Raw genomic sequence first — 2,270 nt, 5'->3', positions numbered from 1 at the left:
GGGGTGGGGCCGGCACGGCTTGTGGGACCTGCAATAGAACCCTGGTCCCTAAGCTTGCAAAAGCAGGCGCTTAGTCTGCTGAGCTTTTGCACCAGTCCTCATTTTTACTTCTTGATGTAACGATTTTTTGGATTATTTAATAATACCACCAATGGATGGTACCCTTTTTTTTCTGCAACTGTTTCATAAAGCCAGTAGTTACGTTACCCATTAGCTGGGGATAAATCTCGGTGGCACAAGCACCAGTATGTAAAGCACAAGATCCTCAATTCAATTCCTAGTACTTCCCCAAAAAAGTTTCATTATCTTAGCTTTTCCAACTCTCACTTGCTAACATCAAACAATGGCAAATTTGATGATCAAAAACACAGAACAAGCACTAGTGTCTCTGTTTCCTTCTCCATCTCAACAGATGGATGAAAATGTAGATATTCATATATACGTAATTACACATATTTTGTTAACCCATCTAATAAGTAATTAAGTGGAAAATAGTATATATTGGTTTCATATCATCTAAAACTAATTAATACCAAATTATCACACCAAAATATTTATGTAGAAATGTAAAAACCATTGATTTCAAAACTTATTTTAAAATTTAAGAATGGTTTAAAAATAGAAATGAACTTTAATCAACTAGATATTTACATGGTTTTCATCAAAAAAATATTTCATACTTCAGTGGACTAAGTGCTTGCTGGGTAAGTGCAGAGGCCAGGGTTCAATCCCTAGCACCACATGCCGCACCGACCCTGTCTCCGGATGCTCTGAGCCGGCGAATGGAGTGCAGGCATTGTGGTGCACACTTGTAATACCAGAACTAGGGAGGCAAGAAACAAGAGGATTACTACGAGTCCGAACTGCATAGTGAGACTCTGAACACACACAAAAAAACTTTAAAAAAAATATTTCATGCTAAATTCCTGCTACTATTGCTTTACTGACAGGTGTAGCATCAGTCAATGAAAAGGTATTTTTCTCAACAATAGCCTTTTCAAAGCATTTTTCACCTCCCTATTTCTTAGACTATAAATCAGAGGATTCAACATAGGAATAATAAGAGTGTAGAACACAGCTACAACCTTGCTTTGCTCTGGTGAGGAGATAGCCCCAGGTTGGGCATACATGAAGAACACAGTTCCGTAGAATAAACTCACCACTATGATGTGAGAGCTGCAAGTGGAGAAGGTCTTACTCCTGCCATGGGTCGAGGGAATCTTCAGGACGGTGGAGAGAATGTATGCATAAGAAACTAGAATGACAGTTGTGGTGGTGACGATAATGAGGGAAGAGAGAATAAAAAGCACAATCTCATTCACAAAGGTATCCACACATGCAATTTTGATCAGGGCTGGGACATCACAGAAAAAATGATCCAATCTGTTTTCCCCACAAAAATGCAAACTGAAGGTGAAGCCTGTTTGGATCATGGAATTGATGCATCCACAGACGTAGGAGCCAATCACCAAGCGAAAACAAGCCTGCTGAGACATACGCACCGTGTAGAGGAGAGGGGAGCAGATGGCCGAGAAGCGATCATATGCCATCACGGCCAGTAGAAAGCCTTCAGTCCCAACAAAAAGAGCGAAGAAAAAGAACTGTATTGCACATCCATTGTAAGAAATTTTCTTCTTCTTGGACAAGAAAGTAGCCAGAGTTTTGGGTGCAATGACTGTAGAGTAGCAAAGATCTAAGTAGGACAAATTTTGGAGAAAGAAATACATAGGTGTTTGAAGTCTAGAGTCTGTCTTAATGACAATTAACATGCTGATATTTCCCAATAAAATGACCATATAGATAAGCAAGAAAAGCAAGAATAAGAAAACCTGTACTTCTGAAGATGTCCTGAACCCCAGCAGAATAAACTCTGTCAAATCTGAGTAATTCCTATTCATTTTACTCCTCATTGCCGATACCTAATTGAGAAAGTGAATATATTATCAAGGATCCTATAAGTAGCCTTAGCCAATTTTGGCTATTGAAATTAATATTAAACAAACATGCCAACATAAATTGAGCTTACCTCAGTAGCATATTGTACAAAAACCCCTTTACATTTGGAAGCTCCCAATGTACAACCAATGTGAGTTTGCTTAGTTTAGTTTTACTATAGTTTCAATATAATATGAGAAATATAGATGGGCCAGGGATACTTCTGATTGTGACATAGTCAGTCATTTTATATCACCCATTAAGCTTTGAGGCAGACGAACCAAATATATGGTTTACCTTATTTACTTGGAAAGAATATTTAACTACCTACATCA

At 38.2% G+C, this 2,270-nt stretch overlaps 1 protein-coding gene across 1 annotated transcript; it reads right to left on the bottom strand.

Moving 5' to 3' along the window:
• Window positions 1-962: 962 nt before the first annotated feature.
• LOC101583812 (olfactory receptor 12-like) lies at window positions 963-1,910 on the bottom strand. The gene has a single exon (XM_004637939.1). The coding sequence runs from the start codon at window positions 1,908-1,910 to the stop codon at window positions 963-965; it is 948 nt and encodes a 315-aa protein (XP_004637996.1).
• Window positions 1,911-2,270: the final 360 nt, after the last annotated feature.

The sequence above is a fragment of the Octodon degus genome, unplaced genomic scaffold (assembly GCF_000260255.1).
Source record: "Octodon degus isolate 3935 unplaced genomic scaffold, OctDeg1.0 scaffold00093, whole genome shotgun sequence".
Classification (NCBI taxonomy): domain Eukaryota; kingdom Metazoa; phylum Chordata; class Mammalia; order Rodentia; family Octodontidae; genus Octodon; species Octodon degus.
This window is presented reverse-complemented; position numbering and strand designations above follow the sequence as displayed.